The sequence below is a fragment of the Catharus ustulatus genome, chromosome Z (genome assembly GCF_009819885.2).
Source record: "Catharus ustulatus isolate bCatUst1 chromosome Z, bCatUst1.pri.v2, whole genome shotgun sequence".
Lineage (NCBI taxonomy): Eukaryota > Metazoa > Chordata > Aves > Passeriformes > Turdidae > Catharus > Catharus ustulatus.
The window spans coordinates 28,743,632-28,763,996 of record NC_046262.2 but is presented as its reverse complement, the minus strand read 5'-3'; the positions used below and the strand labels follow the sequence as shown (position 1 = coordinate 28,763,996).

General features: G+C 37.7%; 1 protein-coding gene across 1 annotated transcript in view; it reads left to right on the top strand.

The window, feature by feature from the left end:
- GLDC (glycine decarboxylase) overlaps positions 1-20,365 on the top strand; it is a 38,716-nt gene extending 18,351 nt beyond the window's left edge. Inside the window, exons 6-25 of the mRNA XM_033085627.2 lie at positions 181-328; positions 584-780; positions 1,970-2,066; positions 3,040-3,145; positions 4,203-4,342; positions 5,094-5,174; positions 5,741-5,838; positions 6,307-6,391; positions 6,504-6,545; positions 8,135-8,277; positions 9,107-9,182; positions 12,058-12,183; positions 13,078-13,227; positions 13,672-13,784; positions 14,402-14,543; positions 15,815-15,926; positions 17,151-17,246; positions 18,197-18,369; positions 19,016-19,096; positions 19,732-20,365. Of these exons, the coding sequence (XP_032941518.1) occupies positions 181-328; positions 584-780; positions 1,970-2,066; positions 3,040-3,145; positions 4,203-4,342; positions 5,094-5,174; positions 5,741-5,838; positions 6,307-6,391; positions 6,504-6,545; positions 8,135-8,277; positions 9,107-9,182; positions 12,058-12,183; positions 13,078-13,227; positions 13,672-13,784; positions 14,402-14,543; positions 15,815-15,926; positions 17,151-17,246; positions 18,197-18,369; positions 19,016-19,096; positions 19,732-19,875 (2,350 nt within the window). The 3' untranslated portion in view covers positions 19,876-20,365. The remainder of the gene's footprint in view (positions 1-180; positions 329-583; positions 781-1,969; positions 2,067-3,039; positions 3,146-4,202; positions 4,343-5,093; positions 5,175-5,740; positions 5,839-6,306; positions 6,392-6,503; positions 6,546-8,134; positions 8,278-9,106; positions 9,183-12,057; positions 12,184-13,077; positions 13,228-13,671; positions 13,785-14,401; positions 14,544-15,814; positions 15,927-17,150; positions 17,247-18,196; positions 18,370-19,015; positions 19,097-19,731) is intronic.

Here is a 20,365-nt window from a genome sequence, read left to right as displayed (position 1 = left end):
TCTTCAGTACTATATACCATGACATGAAACTTTCTCAGTGTTAAGTGCTGTGAAGGTGTTCAACTCTCTGTATGGTAAAGAAAATAGTCATATATGAGTCTATGAATACATCTTATTAAGTATCACGCTAAGGTTGGAAGTGGTTTGAGTATTTTGCCTTCTGCATGTTTTTGTTCCCAGTTATACAGGTGTTATTACTGAGCTCAAATTACCCCATGAGATGGATTTCAGTGGAAAGGATGTCAGTGGAGTGTTATTTCAGTATCCAGACACTGAAGGGAAGATTGAAGACTTTTCTGAACTTGTTGAAAGAGCTCATCAGAATGGGGTAAAATAAATTTTATTGGTCACACAGACATCAATCTGATGTATCAAACAGCCCTGTTCATAGAAACTAGATGTTAGTGAGACACCATCTCAGCTACATGCCATTGATAACTTTTACAGCCATTGCACTTCAGCTCCATGCAAGTGATGTGGAACTGTTTGAAACTAAATTTAAAAACCTAGCTCCCATACCATTCCTTCAGAATACCATTCCTTCAGAAGAGAGGCTGACCGCTTTGTGCGTTTCTGTTCTCAGACTCTCGCCTGCTGTGCTACTGACCTTCTGGCCCTTTGTATTCTGAAGCCTCCCGGAGAGTTTGGGGTGGATGTTGTCCTGGGTAACTCCCAGAGGTTTGGTGTCCCACTGTGCTATGGGGGACCCCACGCAGCATTCTTTGCTGTCAAGGAAAATCTAGTGAGAATGATGCCGGGCAGAATGGTGGGTGTCACAAGGTAAGGGCTCCCTCTACCATTAAGTGAAGATTGAAATCATAGAGTCTTAGAATCCTTAAGGTTGGAAGGACCTTGAAGATCATAAAGTCCAACTATCAACCTGTCACTAATGTTCATCACTAAGCCATGTCCTCCAGTGCCGTAGCCACACATTTTTTGACCGCTCCAGGGATAGTGATGCTGTCACTTCCCTGGGCAGCCTATTCTAATGCTTTGGAACTCCTTATCTGAAAATCTTTTACCTGCTATCCAATCTCAAGTCTCCCCTCAGAGATCCTAGTAATACATAAGAAACCATAAAAAAACACACTATGACCATCTTGTGCATCCTTTGTGAATAGCAGGTGACCATGGTGTTGTACTGAGCACCCTTTTTTTCTTGAAAACTATTAGACTAAAAATTGCCGTCAGTTTTGAGGAAGCAAGCTTCAAGAATTCAATTTGTATGGAACTGTCTATAGTTCTTGTGATATTGTCGAATGAAGAGATTACCAAAAGCAGAATGGATTCATTGTGATGGCTGGAGGCTTTGCAAACTTTCTCCCCATATTCTGTACTGTTAGAGCTTTTGCTCTGTCGTCCAATCTTACAAAACATAAATGGAAAATTCAGTGAAACTCCAAAATAATCTAGAAGGAACTTAATCTAGTTCAAATTTTAGTTATGTTTAACCAAAGCAGAGAAATAGTGTGCAAAATCTGCTTCTAATAATTGCTGATGGTAATATACTGTGTACTTTGACAAAATGTCTAACTAGTAATAATTGGAATACAAAGTAGTTGTCACTTGTAAGACTGTATTTCTGTGGCACAAAGGCTATCCAGAAGTACTTCAGCAACAAAATAACTAAAACATTCACAGTTATGAATAAGCTTAAGAATATTTAATTTATATTATTTTTTCAGATAAAATAGCTGCAATAATCTGTCATTTTAAGGCAAATACCAAATTCTCCTGTAGTTAGAATTTCACAGTGTGCTTTATCAACCATGATATAAGCAGAGATATAGAGGTTCTTTAGTCTTGCTCTGTTTGGTATTGCAGTTGTCCTTTGTTATACTTTGTTCTCTCCAGCACCCTTCTGTCTCTGAGGATAGAGAACTCGTTTCAGGTTAGCACGCATAAAGCCCTGTGTGATTAAAACTGTAATTTTAAAGTAATAGAAGCAACATTTTCACTTGTCACTTAGAGATGCAAGTGGGAAGGAAGTGTACCGGCTTGCTTTGCAAACACGAGAGCAGCATATCAGGAGGGATAAAGCTACCAGCAACATCTGCACAGCACAGGTAACTTACACTATGTTTTCAGTCCTGGAAAGGAACAAGTTGAACAATAAGTTAGCTTTACTTTAGAGAGATTTTAGTAAGAAATTAAGAAAATGGAAATATTCTGGTCTGTGTTCATTTGTTTTGCGTCCTTTGAATAATGGGGTCTGCTTGAAAAGAGAGTTTTACTATCTATTTTCTTACTGTCGTTCTGAGTTCTTGCAGTGTCATGAATCTGTCTGTCTTGTAGCATGAACACCACTGGTAGTGCTGTGTTTGTTATAAATGGTACAGAACTCTTCATAAAGTAGAAGGGAATTCCAATGGTCTGAAATTTCCAGCTCAAGGCAGAAGAAATAAACTTGTAAATTGTAAAACTAATTATTCAAACTGTCACAACTCTTATTTTTGTCTGGTTTGATGCAAGAATGTTACATCACCGAAGTGATACCTTTACAGGAAAGTATCATGATTAAGTAAGGAAGGAAGTATCTAAAATAGTTACCTTCAGCATACTTCCACAGATCTCCAGCCAGACAGGGTCATAACTTTTTTTGCTCCTGTCATTGCCTTCCTCCTGCTATTAATGTTGTGACAGATTTTGAGGAGAGATTATTATTACTGACAGAAGTTTAATTACTTAGTATTCAGGAGATACTCTATGGCTTTTTGTACTGATCCTAGACAATGAGTTCCCATGAGACTGGCTTGACTTTCAAGTCTTCCAAAGTCTTTGTTGTAGTAGTCGAATTTAAGTACATGTTAATTGCTAAAACAGTTACATTTCAAATAGCATTGAATTCATAATCAGTCTTTACAGTTCCATAAAATATTTTGCTTTTCCCTCCTTTTATTTTGTAGGCAATATATAAGCAGCTATAACTTCCGCTGAGAATATGTGGTTGTCCTTGGGTGCTAAAGAAACATTGCACTAAACTTACGTGAAGTAGCCTTTGCTCACAATAACAATGTCCTAAACTGTGTTTGGATCTAGGCTCTTCTGGCTAATATGTCAGCCATGTTTGGAATTTACCACGGGTCTGATGGACTAAAGCACATTGCAAGACGAGTACACAATGCTGCTCTAATCTTGGCTGAAGGTGCGTGTTTAGTGTTTGTAGAAACTGTTCTAAAATCCTAACCCCTTAAATAATGCATCTTAAATGAACTTACAGGGTGGGGGCAGGGATATCCATCTGATGTGTGTTCTCACAACTCGAGAGAGGCCATTTTAATACAAAATTCACAGCTGATTCTTTTAATGTAGTTCTGGTAATGACATCCAAGAATTACATGTCTGTGTGATAAGAAATTGCAGGCATTGCTTCTGCTTTCTTGGATAATTAGCAGAAGTCTACAGAGCAAGTTTCCAGATGATTCTACTGAACTGATGCTTGCCAGCATCTGCTTCTTTTGATGGACCATCCTAGTTTACACACAGAAATCTGCACAGAGTCTTAATAACATAACTTTGGTAATAAATTATATTAAAGCTGTAGAAACACTTCAGTTAAATTGGGTGGCGTATCATACCTGCTACGAACATTGAAATCCCAAAGTTTAACAGCTGAGGAAAAGCACAGAATATTTAGCAGAAAATAAAGATTGCATCTGGACTGTGTGGTCTGGTAGGGTTTTTTTCACTGATAACACTACTGCTGCTGTCAGAAAGAGCTGTACCAAACTGGAATGTTTGGAACCAAGGGATTACTGTAAGAAACATCCATGCTTTATTTGCCAATTTAGCTGGACGACCTCTTGCTTTGTTATGGCAAGCTCTGTGACAGTTCATATTCAGTAATATATGTTTATATAGTAAATAATAAATTCCAGATTATTCCAGTCTTATTATTTGTCCTTATTGCATTCATATACCAACTCTGCTGCTGTATATATGTCAGATCTGATGTATCAGAATGAACTTCCCTAGACTCAATCTGCATTATTACTTAGTTTTGAATCTGATTTATTTGCATTTCATACAAAGTGACATTTCAGTGAAAAGATGGTGATTTTGCTGCTCTTTACACAAGGGGCATATTTTCCTTTATTATGTCAAAGCATTTACTTATGAGATACATAGTGTTGTTCTGCAACTACCGCCTGAGCAAACAATACAGTGTGCATGTAATAGAATTAACTTACTGTTTTTTATAGGTCTCAGGCGAGCCGGTCATAAACTACATCATGATCTGTTCTTTGATACCTTGACGATCACGTGTGGATGCTCAGTCAAAGAGGTTTTGGACAGGGCAGCTCTTAGAAAGATAAATTTTCGGATTTATAGTGATGGCAGAGTAAGCAACTTTCTAAACCTTTGATAAATTCAGAAATTCTGTAGTATGACATTTTCCTCATTAAGTTTCTAGTCATTACATGTACTAAACAGAACAAAATTATTTAAGATCTTGTGATTTGCTCAGATATATCCATGAATTATAAAGATAATATAAAGAATGAACTTGTTAAGTGAAACACTGAACTTCCAGAAATAATGCTTGTGTTTTCATTGCATGCCAAATAAAAGGATTAACTAATTTTTTCATGTTAAATATGCCACTGAGGGATAGAGTGGACAGACTCTAAAATTTAATGATGAAATACAAGGTGACATCCAGAATTCAGGTCCTATGGGAGTGTTTGAAGGCAGACTGAAATCTAAACCTCATTTTGGTTGGCACTAAGGAGTCTTCACAAAGTATAGTATGTTCTGTAAATTGGAATGGGGGAAGGGGTGTCACAGGAAAATGGGCAATTTTCTTATTAAGTAGAAAATGCTTAGAAATGCTAGAAAGGAGGTCATGAGTCTCAAAGTTTCTGAGCCTGGCTTGGATGGTTTAGGAGGGTAAAGGAAGGAACTGGAAATTTTTATATAAATAGAATAAATTTATATATCATAAATACCTATAAATATGTATGTTTACATATTATTAGGTAGCTAGATTTTTTTTCCACTTGTGTTTCTGGAAAGCTTTTCTTGGCCAAAACAAATGTACTATGTCTCTAGATTAAACAGTTTTGAGTAATTGCTGGTGCTTTTATCCATAGCTTGGAGTATCACTTGATGAAACAGTAAATGAGAAAGACCTAGATGACATATTGTGGATTTTTGGTTGCGAGTCTTCTTCTGTAAGTATATAATAGGTTATGTGGATTAAACTAAATGTTTCCACAGTTTAATGAAAATCAAAACTGGTCATGTGTAGTAGGTTTCTATATGATGACCATTGGTTAAGCATTAAGAATTTCAGATCCTCTCTTAGATGAAGAGGTAGTGTTAAATAAAGGATTTATACAATGCTGTTTTCTGGTTGCGACACTTAGTTCTTTCTGTCAGCTTGGACACCTTGCGTTTAGAGTATTACTTCTCCTGTGATAGTTAGGACATGGGGTCAGTTATTTCTTTCCCACTGGAATTTTTGTTGGATGTCATTAGCATTTAGCAGTGGTACCTACAAGATGAGGACTACTGAGACATTAAAGTTACCCAGTTTTAATGTAACACTGTTGTCATGCTGAGTATATACAGATACATATGATATTAAAGGCAGGGAGTTTTACCTTAAAGCAAGCTGACCAAATCCTGAGGTAAACTGCATAAGCTGCATAACTATCATAAGCTAGTTCTCATGGCAATTGACTATAAAAAAAAGAAATTTCCGTGAAAATATTTGACTATTTCTTTTTTGTTGAAGGAGCTAATTGCTGAGAGTATGGGTGAGGAAACAAAAGGCATCCTTGGCACCCCATTTAAGAGAACTTCCAAATTCTTGACACATCAGGTTTTCAACAGGTTTGTGAATGCATGTTTGCTCTTTTTAGGGGATCTGAAATATCTCCTTTCAAAACTAGCAGTGCAGTCAGTTGAGGACAGTTTTGTACCTAGATTCATACAGTGACTTGCTACTCTAAAATAAGATATTTAGTAGCATTTTTAGTTTCTCTCTGATTATAAATGAGCAGAGCAATACTCATGAACACTGAGAGAATATGCTTTTCCAATAATCTGCTGCATTGCACAGGCAGCCTGCTATTTGAGGACATGGTATCCCTGTATTCTGTATTTAGTGACAGTGTTACTGGGGTAGTAATAAGCATTTTTAATCTGTGTTGCCATTACCAAGCTTAAAGTGCCAGTTTGGAAAGAACTACTTAGTATTTATTAATAACTATCCTCAGGGGTTTTTTTGTTGTTACTTTCCTATGTAGCAGCTGGTATAGCTAATCTGCTTGCCCTAACACTGTGTTTTGTGTTCCCCAGCTATCACTCTGAGACAAATATTGTGCGGTACATGAAAAGATTAGAAAACAAAGATATTTCCCTTGTTCACAGCATGATTCCCTTGGTAGGTGTTTACCAAATAGAAAACATGAAAAATTATGTACTTGCCTACATAATTTATGTAGGTAATGTGTTTATGTATTTCAATAAATACTGATGTGTGTTTGTATTTTTAGGGGTCCTGCACAATGAAGCTCAATAGTTCAGCTGAACTCACAGTAAGTTGCAATAATGCTGTCTCACTTGATATCCACATGGACAAACTATCTAGCCAGTTTCATTCTAGAGAAGTAAAGGCTGCTCTGTTCCAGCTGAGAACGCAGTTTCAGGGGTATCTAAAGTCACCCTCTCCCTTTTCCACTAAGAAAAATTTCTGAAAAGCACAAGTAGGATTGCAACAAGAATAGGAGAGTGTGTGGGCTTGAAGACTCCGTTTTGAAAGAAATGATGAAAATGATTTTTTGAATTAGATATCACAGTCCTGTTCACTCAAGCAGTGTTGCATTACCTGTATTCTGCCTGCTTTACAGATCTTAAAATCAAAACCTCAGAAATGTGGAAAGAGTCAGCTGGGGCTGACAATTCATGCTTCTTTTTCAGTTTGCAATTTTTTAGGACAATTCCCTTTACCACAGCTGAAGAGTCTCCAGATATCTTCATTTTCCTAGCTGAGAGCAAATCAGCCAGAGCTTTAGCCAGGCTGTTTGATTACCAAATGACTTTTTGACTTGGAATGAGCTTCCTTTGTTCTCTGTCTTCCTACTTTCATCTTTCACTAGTTTCTTTTTCCCCCTTTCTTTCTCTACTTTCTCTCTCTACCTTCACTGTTTTATGTCCTGTATATTTTCCTCTAAGTAAAACTAATACTATTCCAGACAACTTCCGTCTGTTTACCCTGGGATCTCACAGCTCTATACAGGATCCAGTGATGATCCAGCTGATGGTGTATCCAGGTCCTAGGTGCATGTGCACTGAGGCTTCTGCCTTTTTATAGATAAGTTTTTCTGACCCTGGAGATAAACTTCTCGCTCTCTATGCAAATTAATTATCATGCATGTTCTACCCACAGTTCTTCTGGGCCTTTCTGGGAATGGGTCAGAGGGCTTTGGGGGTCTTTGATAGTCTTGATTCCCCCCACTGGATCAACCTTTGGTCGATGCCCTCTTCTCAATCTCATTTCTGCACTTGTGCTGTACTGTGTTGTGCTTATATCCAGAAGCCAGAACAAAGGCAGTCCCAGGAAAGTGCTGCTCTACTTCCATGTGTTCCCCTTCTCCATGCGCACCCTGTTCTTTCTTGCTCATTTGCACAGTGTGCTCTTAACAATCCTTGGTTGGCTCCACAGCTATCTGTCCATCAGTGTTTGAGACATACACATTAGCCCCTTATCTTCTAGGCTTTTGCACCATCCCGTAGCTTAAACATCAACATGGACTTGGTGATCTGTTGAGAAGGGAAAAAAAGAGAGAAAAAGGCAAATGCATTCTATAAGCTACTTCTAAGCTTTGGGAGTAATCTCTTTATAATGCCCGAAATCTTTATGTGAAATCTGATTACCAAAATAAAAAACTAAAAGGTTAGCATTAAACCAGTTAACATTAGACCTTATTGAACCTCACATGACTGGCCTTGGCTTCATCAATCCAGCCTGTCCAGACCCCTCTGTAGAGCTTTCCAAGCCTCCAGCAGATCAACATACTTGGTGTCTGATACTTAATTGATCACAGGGCAACTTCTTCCTTCACAAAATTAGTTGTCTGTATTTTGTTACAGCATCTTTTTATGTTTATTTGTTCTGTTTTTGTAGCCTATTACATGGAGAGAATTTGCCAACATCCACCCTTTTGTTCCTCTGGACCAAGCTCAAGGGTATCAGCAACTTTTCAAGGATTTAGAGAAGGACCTTTGTGAGATTACAGGCTATGACAAAATCTCCTTCCAGCCAAATAGGTAGGAACTTTTTTTCTGAGTGTTTGCACCTTGAGACATGATTCCAAAAACTTATCTCCAAAGAAAATGTGCAAACCAAAAGAATTTTCTAAAATTAAATTTTTCTTGAATGCAAGATTATGAAATTACTAAGTGGTTGGTTTTTTAAAAAACAATGGTATCTCGTTTTGTCTCATCTCTTCTAAAAGTGTAATAGTTTGGTCTTTTTAATTCTTTTAGTATTTCCTCTATGAACTGAAAATAAAGATTTGGAATAGGAATAAGATGCATGAGCTGCCAGGTGTTTAATTGTTAAAACTACTAGTTAGTGCACTAGGTTGACGGGAGAACTGGAGAATTCCTAAGATCTGCATGCTTACTGAAATTAATAAAGCAGCATTTAGTAAGTGCTGCTGCAGCCTGTTTGTGTCCATTAGCATTTTTGATAGAGAATGAGCAGCTGCTTAGGCTGCTGCTGAAAGACATTTTATGTTTCATTATATACACTTTGCTATGCATTCCAATATTAGTTTGCCTCTCTGTAATCAAGCACAGAGTCCCCTGCTAGGTGCAGAAATGTGGATCACCTCAGTCACCAGAAGGATTTAACACTGTCGTATAAACACATAAAATGGCATAACCTTTTTCATCTATTCTTTTCATTTACATCTAGTTGTTAATTTAAGCATGCCCATTTGTAATTTAATCCATGGAATGTGCTCCTTTTAATTTGCTGACACCTGTCTGAAGTCATTGATAAGGATTAGGGCTGGACAGTTTTGAAGTTCTGCAAAATGGTGGCACTTCCTGGTTTGTGTGCTGTGTAACAGTATTTGTGTTTTTCTTGCAGTGGAGCACAGGGAGAGTATGCAGGCTTGGCTGCAATCAAAGCTTATTTAAATGCCAAAGGAGAACGTCACAGAACCGTAAGTGTCAATGTTCATGTGGGGAAGAGCGCTGGGGGGAAGTGGAGGGTCGATTCAGTGGAGGGCTGATTTGGGAGCTGGGACTCACCTAGACAGAAACTGGGTGGTGTTGTCACCTTTGATAGCCTTTCAGTACTCCAGCTTCCCACATGGATCCTTGATAACATTCTAAAAGATTTTACACATAGTGAGAATGAGACGGGGGCACTCTCTGGAAGGGTAATTGTACTGAGTCTGTCTAGGGTGGATTTAGCTTTCTCCACATGAATGGCAGAGGGACCACTGTTCACAGCACAGGGATCTCTTGGCATGTGGTGGACAGTGCTTTTACAGTGTCAAGGCTTTCTCTCTATGGCACTGCCCTGTTGTGACCCTGTCCTTTCCCAGCAAGGAGTCTGGGTGTCAGCACAGTGCTGGGAGAGACACAGCCAGAACTGCTGACCACGCTGACCCAAGGGACGTGTATGCCATTTAATGGCATGCTCAACAACCAAAGCTCAGGGAAAGGAGAGCAAAGCAGGGAAGGTCATGCTTATGGCATTTTAATTCCCAAGCAATCATTGCATGTGCCATGGGAGGTTGGGAAGTCAGGAAGGAAGAAAGGAAATTGAAATATGTTTACAATTTCATCTAACACCCTCTCACTCTTGAAAGATGATGAATAGTTCTTCCATGCTCACAGCTGACATATCATGTGTTAATTCCAGGATTATTTATTATATCGTTATCTATTCTAATTTTCTCGCTGGATTCCAGTTATTTGTCCATCCTTCTCAAAAAAGACATTTTATAGCTTTGGTTATCTTTAAAGCATCTGTGTTCTTTTTACTTTTTTTCTCTTATTCCCCTTCTAGTTTTTGATGCAGTTGCTTTCTTTCCCACGAAAACTGTGAGATCTTTTAGTACCAGTAGATTCAAAGCTAAAGATCACAGTTGTGGGTTGTTAAGGTGTGTCTTCTCGTGTCATACTTCAGATCTGTCTGCCTCCAGTATACACAAACTGCTTTGAATGCTGCCCCTCAGTACTGTGGGTCCTTTTCTGAACTCTGCAATCAGTTCTTTTAGTCACCTGGGGGATTTTGTATTAACAGGATATTTAGCATTTCACTGTGTGTCTCCATTATAAACACAATTATGAGTAATTTTAAATGTTAGAGAACCAGCACAGATAGTTATAATATTCAATTAGGATGACCTTTCCACACAAGGAAAACTTACTATTTTTCTTTTTTTTTTTTTTTTTTTTTTTTTTGTTAATTTTCTTTAATGTGTATTCATGAAATATTTATCCTTATGTACCTTCCCATTTAACCCACTAGAAGTTAGTTTAGGAATATTTTTTGGGACCACATCAAAAACTTGTTGGAAATATGAGATTACATAGGTGGTCTTCTTTCACACACCCATAGAATTGGCTTTAAACAGAAAGAAAAATGTCCTTAGTGCAATAACATACACATCCTTTGAACCTGATTTTATCCTTGGCTTTGGGACTCATTTGCCTTCTCAAAATGGAAGGTTCTCTGTCCTGGCCTCCTGGGATCTACAGCCGCTGTGTGAGGAAACCACCTAAAAAGGAATGTGAGTGTTGTCTTCCTCTCTTTTTGTTTCTTTGTTGCATCCAGATCTCATCAAACTCATTACAAAGCAACCACTCTACAGTTCAAAACTCTGTTTTGTGAGTAGTTTTACTCAATGGGAAGTGAAATTAAGTTAAAATTTTATTCCTTGTAGAGTTGTCTTCTGATTGTACATGTATCATCTACCATTTCTCTTATTCTGGATCCTTAGGAGCCTTAGGATTCTCTGAGTGTCTGTAGAGCCTTCTGTGGTCTGAAAAACCCAGAAGAGAGCCTGGGGACTCTTGCACTTTGCTCACACTTTACAGATTTCAAATGTTACAGGAAAATCATGGTACTCTTGGGGAAGAGTAAAAAGGAATAAGAAAATAAGAAAGCCCATAAAATGTTGGGCTTTCAACTCCTGGGCTGGAGAAAATAATTAATTAAACCAGCAGCTCAAGGTTCTCATAGTTGGCTGGTTTGGATTTGGTGCCCTCTTGTGGGAAAAACGTATGGACATCCCTGCTTTTTTGTGTATTTGATGATGTCTGTACCAGCAGGCCTCGGTAGCCATCTGGAGCCACTTTAGGTTTCAGCTCTGTGGATAAAATGGCTACAGATGTGGCACCGTGCTTCCTGGCACTGCACTGGGGTCCCTGTGTTTCTGCTATTTTGAAGTATTCACATTTGTCTCAGCGTCACTGTGGATGATAGAGCTCCATTAGCCATCGTGCAGGTTTTTTGGGGGTTTTTTTTGGGTTTTTTTTGGTAGAAGTGCTTCTCATTTTTTTCTTTTAAAGTTAACTGTACAGAGCATGCAGGTAGCTCTGAGTTTCTCATCTATAGCCAAAATATTTTGGTCTTAATTTTTGTTCTAATAGAATACAGAAGAAGATGCTTTGCAAGCCAGAAGAGTTTGTAGTGGAAATTTGGAATTAGGTAGTTTTTCCTTTCAAGTCATTGTACCTATGGAGACTGATAACTGTAAAAAATAAAAAGGAGTGTTTTATAAAAAGGTGGGGTGAGCCAAAAGGATTTTAAATATAAGTATCTGAAATAATATTCTGGAATTGCATCCCTAAATATGACTTTGCAGCAAATTAAACTTTGGTAATGAGTATTTAAATGCTGGTACCTCAATGGATTTTCTTAAAAAATGTAGTTGCATTATTCAGCAAAAGAGACAATTTGCTGGTACCATCAGGATTTCTTTTCAAAACTTTGATAATAATTGTAGCTGAGTGTAGACCATAAAACATTAGGATTTTGTTAACTAGTTATACTTTAGGCTCTGCTTTCCTTTCCCTTACAAGGTTTGCCTTATTCCTAAATCTGCTCATGGTACTAATCCAGCAAGTGCACAAATGGCAGGGATGAAGATTCAGCCAATTGAAGTGGATAAAAATGGGAGCATTGATATTTCTCATTTAAAAGCAATGGTGAGTATTTAACTATCTTTGATTTTCAAGGAACACTTCTTTGAAGGCAATAGTGTTGGCAGCTGAGTCACAGTTTTCTACAAGAAAAAACGAAACAATAATAGTGAATACATGCTTCAGAAGATAAGTAATTTTTTTTTTTTTTGCTCACTCAGGCACTAACCATGTGACACTTGTGAGATTTCTTTTAATTTGAGGATCTTTGATGCAGGATTTGCTCAAAGAGTCTTTCTACATGGTAGACTCTTTTATAGCAGACCTTTTTGGTCCACAGCTAGTACTGGAAATGAACAAGCCATGTTCATGAATGTGAAGCATTCGAAACTGCTTTTCAGCCTTCTTTTAACAAAGTTCAAATCCACCTCTGCTGGGGAAGGTGTTGCTAGGCAACTACTTCTCTTGTTTGAAGTATATTGGCTACAGGTGAATCTTGCAATGCAAGGGATTAGCAGGACCTATTTCCACGTTTAAACAAACTTTTATGGTAGTCATAGAACTGTACTGCTGAAAGTAGGGGGAATGGTCACTATTTCACATTAACTTGAAGGCCAGATGTTTCATTGGTTGTCTGAAGGTCCCAGAAGTATTATTTATATGTATGTGTGTGTGTGTGTATATATATATATATATATATATATAAATATGCACCTTTTAATAGCTGTCTTCTTCCCTGATTTAAAATTCTGATTTGTTCAGCAATCACTCTTTTTCCAAAGGTACAGCTACAGGAAAGAATTTTGCTGTCTTTTGCTGACTAAAAATGACTTTGACTATCTGCTGATAGGCTTGCTTCCCATCTGTAAACCACTCTGGCTTTAGCTGTGTTTTTGAAATAGATTCTTGAGAAGCTTTAGGAGCCTCAGTGACCTTTTTCTCTCCCATCCCTGCCACCAGGTGGACAAGCACAAGGAGAACTTGGCAGCCATCATGATCACATACCCTTCCACCAATGGTGTGTTTGAAGAGGAGATTGGAGATGTGTGTGACCTCATCCACAAACATGGAGGGCAAGTCTACTTAGATGGAGCAAATATGAATGCTCAGGTACAGAATCTAGGCAGGTTTACTACTTGTGGGAGTCCTTGCAATAAAAATAGCACAGCAGTACTCAGTTCAGACCATGTCACAGCTTCCATGCAAGATGGCACAGTGTTTGGGAGAAGATGTGAGATTTCCAAGAAGAGTAATTAAACTTATATGGTGAAAGTAATTATCTTTTATTTGATTTTGCCCTGAAATGTGTCATAAGATTTATGAGTTGTTCAGTGAAATTGGCTTAGTCTGCCTACCCTTTATCAGAGACATTCTTTACAGATTAAGAATTCCTAAAACAAAATATTATTTGCATCAAGTTCTTGCTTATGATGCATCATGATAAAGAGAAACATTAAATGTACACCATCTTTTTCAACCTGTTCTTCTAGCATTCAGTAATAGGTTTTAAATGGCATATGAAGAATATTTTGAAACAGAGTATTCCCTTTACAGGTTGGTCTTTGTCGTCCTGGAGATTATGGTTCTGATGTCTCTCACTTAAATCTTCACAAAACCTTTTGCATTCCCCATGGAGGAGGAGGACCTGGCATGGGACCTATTGGAGTGTGGGTATCTCTATAGTAACCTTTAAAAAAAAATAAATATATATATATATAAAAAAATATATATGTGAATGTTTGGATGTTCATTTTAGTGCAGAGTCGTGGATGGGATGCTGGTTGCAAGAGTCCTTCTCCAGCAGTCTTGTACTGATCTCATGAATGGTGGTGTTCACCTATATCCCCAAACCCTGCCTTCCATGTTGGCCTTCTAGTGTGTGTGCTATACCTCACTCAGCAATCTGTTTCCTGAGCAAGAGATGGACTTTGAGGGCTGATAATACTGCCTTTAGTCCAGAGCACAGAAGTGCTACACAAGCTGTGTGAATCTATCCTATGGAGCATTCATACTTCCTTAAAGGAGAATAATCCTACTAGTTTAAAGAAAGTTATTTTTATTTGGGGAACTCCATAAATACCTTGTGATAGGTTGAAAACTGAGTGCCATCCTCCAGTGGCACCAGTTGTATTAATAAACTTTCTTATGACGAAGGCATAGATCAGACTTCCTAGACGACTGTGTTTTGAAGCAAGGTGAAGAGAAACTACTGATGATTAAACTGTTCAGATATGGTAACCTAGGAATGCATATTTAAGCTCTAAAATCCATATTTTTGTTTTAGGAAGAAACACTTGGCTCCCTACTTGCCTACCCACCCTGTGATCAAAATACAACCGGATGAGGATGCGTGTCCTTTGGGTACTGTCAGTGCTGCACCTTGGGGTTCCAGTGCTATATTGCCAATTTCCTGGGTGTATATCAAGGTGTGTAGACTTTTATAAGGAGTATCAGCTGAGGTTCTGTTTCTATTTCAAGTCCAGTGACCACTGGAACCACATGGGTGGGTTTAAGAGCAAAACCAAAACGCAGTGAAATGAAGTGACTACAGTACAGTCACATGTTGTTTACATCCATCAAGCCTACTGTTTTATAGTAGGATAATGTTGCCCTGAGAAAGGATGTCAGGACAGCTGCAGGACAGCTCTTGTACCTCTTGTCTGTAATAGGTCTTGAGGTAAGTGGACACCAGGCAGAAAACTGCAGTCAGGCTTCCACTTTCTGACATTAAGTTTTCATGTTTAAAAGCTGCTTGGTAATTACCGTTCCTCGCAAAGTATTTTTAATTGTATGATTCAGTCAACATCTACATAACAGTCAACTTTACAACATCATGAATAGTGGGTTTGAAAACTGGACTTAGTTCTGGTTTTACATGTGAGACAGCTTGATTGTGATCTATGTAATTTGTTAATCCCATGCCATTTAGTGGTAAGATAGCAAATATTTGGCTACATTTATGGAAATATTTATCCAACAGATTCAAATTCTAGTTGATGGAAGGGTATCCTGGGACTCTTCAACTACATTTAACGCTTCCACTGACAAAGTCGGGGAAGAGTGAACCTGGAAGAAGTGTCATTCAGAGTATACTTTGTTTCCAGTTTGATACTCTAACCATGGAGACTTCCTCTACTGAGGAAACCAGCTCTCCTGGAATTCAAAAAGAGCAAATATGAACTGGTGCAATTTTCATTTTCAGCTGTGGGCAAAAATAATTTGTGACTCTAAGATGGTTCCCATTACAGAATATTTAATCCATTAGAAATTTTTTAAGGGGAGGTGTTTCCTCACAGTGCAAAATTCCATCTATTTACATTGCCCCACCTAAAGTTCTCTGGATGGATGTGATGTGGGATGGAGACAGGCAGCCTGTGCCTTTTGACATTGTTTGTGTTCTCACTTCTTTCTATTGAGTTCAAGGCTTCTCAGTTTGAGGAAAGGTTTGGGTCATTCACTTGTGGACTTAAAGCGAAACCTCTTACCCAGCAGCCACTCTCATAAAACTTCTTACACCAAAGGTGCCCTCAGTCAGTACCCAGTGCTTCTCCATGAGCATTGTGGAAAAGTGCAACAGCAGAGTGACTGCCTTAGAGCTAGCCAGGTGCACTGAGGTGCTGCTCTCTGTCATGCAGGAGCACACTTTGCTTGTTTTGAACCTATTTCAGATCTGTTTCTCATGTTATTTTTCTTTTAGACAATGGGAGCTAAGGGTCTGAAGCATGCTTCTGAGATTGCTATACTAAATGCAAATTACATGGCAAAGAGGCTAGAGAAGCACTACAAAGTCCTTTTCAGAGGAGCAAGAGGCAAGTATTGAACAATTTTTTTCTTCTACCAGGCTGACTTTTTTTTGCTTCATGTAGAAGTTGGCTTGCAACACGGTTGTTTAGTTTTATTTTTTTAATGCTATGTGACCTCTGATTGCAAACTTCTCTTGCTGTTGTTCACAAGGAGAGAAATAACCTGCCACACTTCTATGGATGTATTGCATTGAAACTGAGATACTTGGAAGCAGAAGAAAAGTAATACGATATTTACCATATTTGTAATAAGAAAAAATTATGCCAAAAGATAAAGAAAACCATTAGGCTGGTCTTCTTGAAATTTAATAGCAGATTAATGATTATTAGAAAAAGGAGAAGCACTGAAAGTAATTTTTGGACCTGTACTTCACCTTGTACATTTCCTCTGAAAAAAAAATCCCCCCAAGTTTCCCTAATTTCTGCTTCTTGTTCACTTTTGTGAGATGAGATGGAATTCCCTTGGCAATGCATGATATTTTAGCTACATTCTGGTTCCCTGTTTTGGCTCTCCAGTCTTGCAAAAGGACAGGAGTAGTGAAGAAGAGATGAAAAAAAATATTGTGGTAGTAGAGTAACTATTAGAGAATTTATTTGGCTTGTTTAAGCTGAACAGCATTGAAGAACATTTGAGTACAATATATATTATCTCTAAAATATATTTCTTACATTTAATGACATACACCTTGGTTAAACCTGCAAGTTGTATTTTAATAGAAGTGAATGAAAATTGCAAATTTTGAAGGACTTAACAATGTAATGGAAGGTTCTCCAGAGTCACGGATATAAATACAAAGAACTTTTGTCTTTAGCTTCTCTATAATTTGAGCTTTGCTCTAAGATGAGGTAAAATGATGGCATAAGATAAAACTGATTTTCTTGATTAATTTAAGATACCCTAAAACCCAAATGGTGGTTTGCCATTGACACATCCAATTATTTTTTCAGAGAGCTTGTAAATTGTAGGAGCTACTTTGACCACTCATTCCTAGTTCTAATCTTGTAAATGAGACCTCTTCTTAATGTGATGTGGGACTCAAAGACCAGTCTTCAAAAACTGAGTTGCATATCTCTTACCTGATAATTTCTCAGATTTGAGGTTTTCCCCAAGTGGGTATTTTTGAGTTTCTCTTTTTGCCATGCTCTCCACAAAACCAATCAGAATAGACAGCTTGGTAAGTTGCATTGTTCTCCTGTTAAGTAAACCTAGTATTCACCTTTCATTTACAGGTTTTGTGGCCCATGAATTTATTTTGGATACAAGACCTTTCAAAAAAACAGCAAACATTGAAGCTGTAGATCTTGCTAAAAGGCTTCAGGATTATGGTAACTCAAATGTCTGTTCTTTAAAATAGCAGTGCATGTGAAAATTTTCTAAATCTCTTCTTAAGGGAGACGCAAACATTCTATTTCTGTGCTTATGTATGGTGAATCCGTTACAATTATTTCAGGCTCCCTCATGTTCTTTAAGGGATTGGAGGGATATTTGCATATACTGAGTTGTAGTAGATACTTCTGACTCCGCTGCTACTTCACAGTTTTGTAAAGTGCCCCATCAAATTACTGATTACATGGCTCTCAACTGTTTGGAGCAAGTGGGCTGGACCCAAAAGCTTAATAAGATTCCAACAAATCAAAACAAAACAAAATAGGAAAGGAGAAAAAACCCAAAAAACTTTTGAAGTAGGATAATAGAATTTGAACAGCTCCATCCTGATATAGTTTATGCAGTTTTGTACACATGCTCTTCAGGATGTGATTGTGGATACTTTTTGGCTGCGGACAAGAGGGCCCATTGAGCTACTTGATCCTGTAGTACTGTGCTTCTAACGAGCATGCATGAAAGCTGCTAAAACCCTAACCAGTAATACCTCTTCAGTGAAATAATCCAAAGCCTAGTTTTGATACTAAAAAATCCACCCTTCCTGCTCTTTGTAAGTGAGCCTTAAATATTATGCACCACTTTAAACAGACTTTTCAGTAGGTATAGAGGTGAGTTACAGAAGTATATTAAAGTTCCTTTTTGATAAACTGTTTCATTAAATCAGTGTGTCGCTCTATTGTAAATAATACAGTGGTGTTGCCCTTCAGTGCTAAAAACGAAGATACTTGAAAAGTCTATCTTACCTCTAAAGTACAGTGCCAGCACTACCAGTGAGTTCAATCCTGTACAGATTTTTGTAGAGAAAGGGCTGAATTTGTGAATCTGCTGATGTGACAGGTAATGCATGTATTATACCCTATTGTCCGTGACTGACTTATGCTATTGTCACCAGGTTTTCATGCTCCAACCATGTCCTGGCCAGTGGCAGGGACACTTATGATTGAACCTACAGAGTCTGAAGACAAAACAGAGCTGGACAGATTTTGTGATGCAATGATCAGTATTCGGCAGGAAATTGCTGAAATAGAGGAGGGCAGGATGGACCCCCAAATTAACCCACTTAAGGTAAGATAGCATGTAGAGCAAGGTACCAGCATCAGCCTAACTCTTGAGACTGCAGAAGCCCAGATCTTTCAGTACTCTCAAAAGTAGTGGTGCACAACAATGAACACAAGACTTTCTGGAGAAACCTTCAACTTTTTCCAAATTTGAATTTTGACTTTTTCAAGTGAGAAGTCAGGCCTTTGCTGACAGAGCAGAGAAAGTTATTTCCACAAGCACTTAATTTATATTTCAAGGCCATCTCAAAGTAATGAAGGAGAGACACTTATTTCACTGGCTTAAGATGAAAATGGAATGACCTTAACACTAATAATAAAATAAGGATTGACTTATTTTAGCAATGCAGCACAGAACTGGTATCAGCTCAAGTTCTGTTCAACTCTTTTAATCATGTACTGACTTTTAAGTTTAGTGAAAAGCCAAAAGCATATTTAATATTCATGGGTAGCATCCTTAGAAAAACTGAAAATAAATCCAAATACTGACTTGCCTCCTGGTTTAAATCTGCCTTTTTTTTCCCCCAGAGAAACACTGTTCTCTAGACAGTAATTATTTATATGTTGTAATGTTAACTTGAAGAAGGCTTCACACTGATATGTTCAACTGAATTCAGTAATTTCTTGCTCTCATCATGTCTTGTTTCTTGTAGATGTCACCACATACTCTGAACTGTGTCACTTCTTCCAAGTGGGACCGTCCCTACTCCAGAGAAGTGGCAGCATTCCCACTGGTGAGTACATAATGGGAACTTCGTGGTGTGGTAATACATAAATATGCTTTTTGTAGTTTCTTAGTCAGTTGGAGATGAAGTAATGTGGTAAGAATGAAAACCTCAGAGCCATTTTATTGTTGCTCAATTTTTATGTATGTGAGCTCTACCACAGTTTCATTAGTTTAGTTTTTAAAGACAAGGAAAGAAGACCTCAAAAAAAAAGTCTCTTCATATACTGTTTCAAATAATAAGAATTCAACTAGACCACCATTCCACTTTCCTCTAAGTATTATATTGTAACTATACTGAATAGCACAGCAGTGTCCTCTGCTTTTCCTTCATTCCTAGCTGAAAGCCAGTTGTTCAAGGGATAATAAAGTTTTGTTTCATCTCATGAGAACTGCTTCTTTGCAAGCATGTTTTAGAGGACATGACTATACTTTTTTGAAAAACTAAGCAATCTTTCACCTGTCACTTTTATTATACATGCTTGTTAACTTTCAGAGACTGCAAATAGATTTGAAGGATGACTTCACCTAAAAAAATCCACTTTCACAGCACTTGTGGTTCTTCAAGCTCCTAAAGTCTATTATAATTTTGTAGCTTTAATTGGTGGAAAAGTTAAGATGGTCAGGTTCTTTTATCTCTCTTAGCCATTTGTGAAGCCTGAAAGCAAGTTTTGGCCCACAATTGCTCGCATTGATGACATATATGGAGATCAACATCTGGTTTGTACCTGCCCGCCAATGGAAGCCTATGAATCTCCATTTTCTGAGCAGAAGAGAGCATCTTCCTAAGACTGCTTCCAGCTGCCTGCATTTTTGACTCCATCAGAATGGCTCTTTCCTGATTTCTTGGGGATATTTATACTATGTATATTTTGAATAATCACAACGTTTGTTTATTGAACCACTGCAGTTAAAATGTAAATACAATCAGTATGTTAGATGCAAACAAAATGTGATTGTTTGACAGCATATGATGTTGGAAGTTGCCTTGATTTATCAATTTGTCTGTTTTGTGCTAAAGTTTTAACAATTAACACCCAATTTGCAAAGTGGCATGGAAGATACAGTTTGAAAAGTAGAAAAGATGCAGATACATAAGGAAGTACTAATAAATATTAACTGCAGAAATAATTGTTTATATCGTGTAAAAAAGTGATGAAGTAGATTCTTAAATTTACTTCACATATTACCACTAACTAGCATTGCTAGTATTAATATTTCGTACTGATTTTTTTACCTATCAGTGTTAGTAGTCTAATAAAATTGGTGAGAATTTTAA